At 39.1% G+C, this 2,373-nt stretch overlaps 1 protein-coding gene across 1 annotated transcript; it reads right to left on the bottom strand.

Moving 5' to 3' along the window:
- Positions 1-1,038: 1,038 nt before the first annotated feature.
- LOC118578871 (olfactory receptor 51H1-like) lies at positions 1,039-1,986 on the bottom strand. The gene has a single exon (XM_036180137.1). The coding sequence runs from the start codon at positions 1,984-1,986 to the stop codon at positions 1,039-1,041; it is 948 nt and encodes a 315-aa protein (XP_036036030.1).
- Positions 1,987-2,373: the final 387 nt, after the last annotated feature.

Below are 2,373 nucleotides of genomic sequence, written 5' to 3'. Positions count from 1 at the left end.
GTGAAAAGAAGCGATACCACTAGAAGAAGGCATATATAAAGCGCCACACGTGTATCTGATTTAGTTACACCATAGAAACCCTTCACTCAATAGACACCTTGACATAGAGAAATGTAGTTTGATCATGTAGCCATTTTCTTTTCTCTACTTCAAATATGAGTACTGTATTTACATCATTCTCCTTTCTTCCTCTCCTTCCTCCAACTCCTCCTGCGTCCCTCCCACTCTTTCTCAAATTCATAGCCTCTTATTCTTTAATTATAATTATTACATATATATGCATATAGGTTTATAAATACAGGGTGCTGAGATCATTTACTCATATGTGTTTAGGGCTGACCTCTTGGAATTGGCTAGCCTTTTCTAGGGGGCTGGTCCCAAGACAAAAGAGTATTTTACATGCCCATTTCTCCAGAACTACTATAGGACTTATTGGATCTTTCTTGATATAATTATTACTTAATTGATAAGTAAATAAAATAATTTTTAATTAGTTGGAGAACCAATTAGCTCAGTAGAGGTTACTTTTAAGAATACAGACAACTAACTGGGGGACAACTTTAAAATAATTCTTTTTTTTTTTTATGTTTTTCAAGACAGTATTTCTCTGTGTAGCTTTGGAGCCTGTCCTGGAACTCACTCTGTAAATCAGTCTGGGCTCAAACTCACAGAGATCCAAGTGCTGGGATTAAAGTCCTGCATCACCTCCACGTGGCTCAATTAAAATAATTCTCAACATTATAAGAATGTTAATATTATGTAACTAAACAATTTGTCATAGCTTATGTTCATCTCTACTTTCTAAGAAGAAAAAGTATGTTTCTCAATTAAATTGGATTTTATGGTATCACATATCAAATGTCTATATTCTAAAATGTAATACAGAACAAGAATTACCTGTATTTTATCTGAACAAACTTTTCTTGATCTTGTGTTTTAATGGATGTGCAAAACTGATTTTACCATGATTGCTAAATGTGAAACTCATGGTTTTTCCACTGTCTACTTATTCTGTATCTGGTATATGACTCAACCTCACTAGGCTCTGTTCTTTCTCCCTTGAAACACTTGGATGATCCGTCTACGTATCTGCTTGGTCTTCACACTGTAGACAATGGGGTTTAGCACAGGGGGGAGAAGAAGGTAGATATTGGCCATGAGCATGTGTATGACTGGTGATAAATGTTTCCCAAATCTGTGGATCATGGTGGCACCAATGAGAGGAATATAAAAGAGAAGCACAGCACAGATGTGAGAGAGGCAAGTGTTTAGGGCTTTGAGCCTCTCGGCTCTGGAGGCAATGCCCAGCACTGTCTTCAGGATGAGTATGTAGGAGAAGAGAATGATGAGGGCATCAAGCCCCAATGTGAGGATGACAACAATGAGGCCATAGAGGCTGTTGACATGGGTGCTGGCACAGGCTAACCTCATTGCATCTTGGTGAAGACAGTATGAGTGAGATAAAACATTGGAACGACAGAAGGGCAGTCTCTTTATAAGAAAGGGCACAGGGAAGACCACACAGACTGCCCGGGCAAAGACAACTAGCCCAATCTTTCCAATAAGGCCATGAGTGAGGATGGAAACATAACGCAGGGGGTCTCGGATGGCCACAAATCTGTCAAAGGCCATGGATACTAGGACTCCAGATTCTACCACTCCAAATCCATGAATGAAAAACATCTGTGTGATGCATGCATCAAAGGGAATCTCAGGAACATTGAACCAGAAGATGCTGAGCATAGAGGGCAGAGTAGACATGGAGAGACTAACATCAGTCAGAGCCAAGATGCAGAGAAAGTAGTACATAGGCTCATGGAGGCTCTGCTCCACTTTGACAACTGCTAGGATGGTGCCATTTCCAAGGAGGGTGAGTGTGTAGAGAAATCCCAGGGGAAAGGCCATCCATGGGTTCTTGTCTGGCATCCCTGGGATGCCTGTCAGAATGAAACTATGGTGATTTTTATATGAAGCATTTGAGTTCATCTTGGTGATCTCACCACTGGGTGAATCTGGTCTCTTCCACTTAGCTCACAGCTCCTAAATTGAAAAGATAGTTTCATATGAGATAAACAAATGGCTTTATAAGTACATGTCAAGAACAGAGAAAAGAATTGGGCTAGCAAATAGAGCCTAGGTAACTTTTGTTCTACTTTGCCCTTCAGCTTCCTAGAAAAATGTAATGATATCTCTTCTATTGGTATACATATACTTTACCATGCAGTTAATCCACTGTGTTTATAATGAACTACATGTCATGATAGACATATTTGTGGACACACTTGTTCATTACATACACATCATTAATATTTAATGCTTATGAAGGTCAAAAATACACAATTTTTATAGACCTAATTTTAAGGAAGCAAAGAG

This window comes from Onychomys torridus, chromosome 1 (genome assembly GCF_903995425.1).
Source record: "Onychomys torridus chromosome 1, mOncTor1.1, whole genome shotgun sequence".
NCBI classification, from domain to species: Eukaryota; Metazoa; Chordata; class Mammalia; order Rodentia; family Cricetidae; genus Onychomys; species Onychomys torridus.
This window is presented reverse-complemented; position numbering and strand designations above follow the sequence as displayed.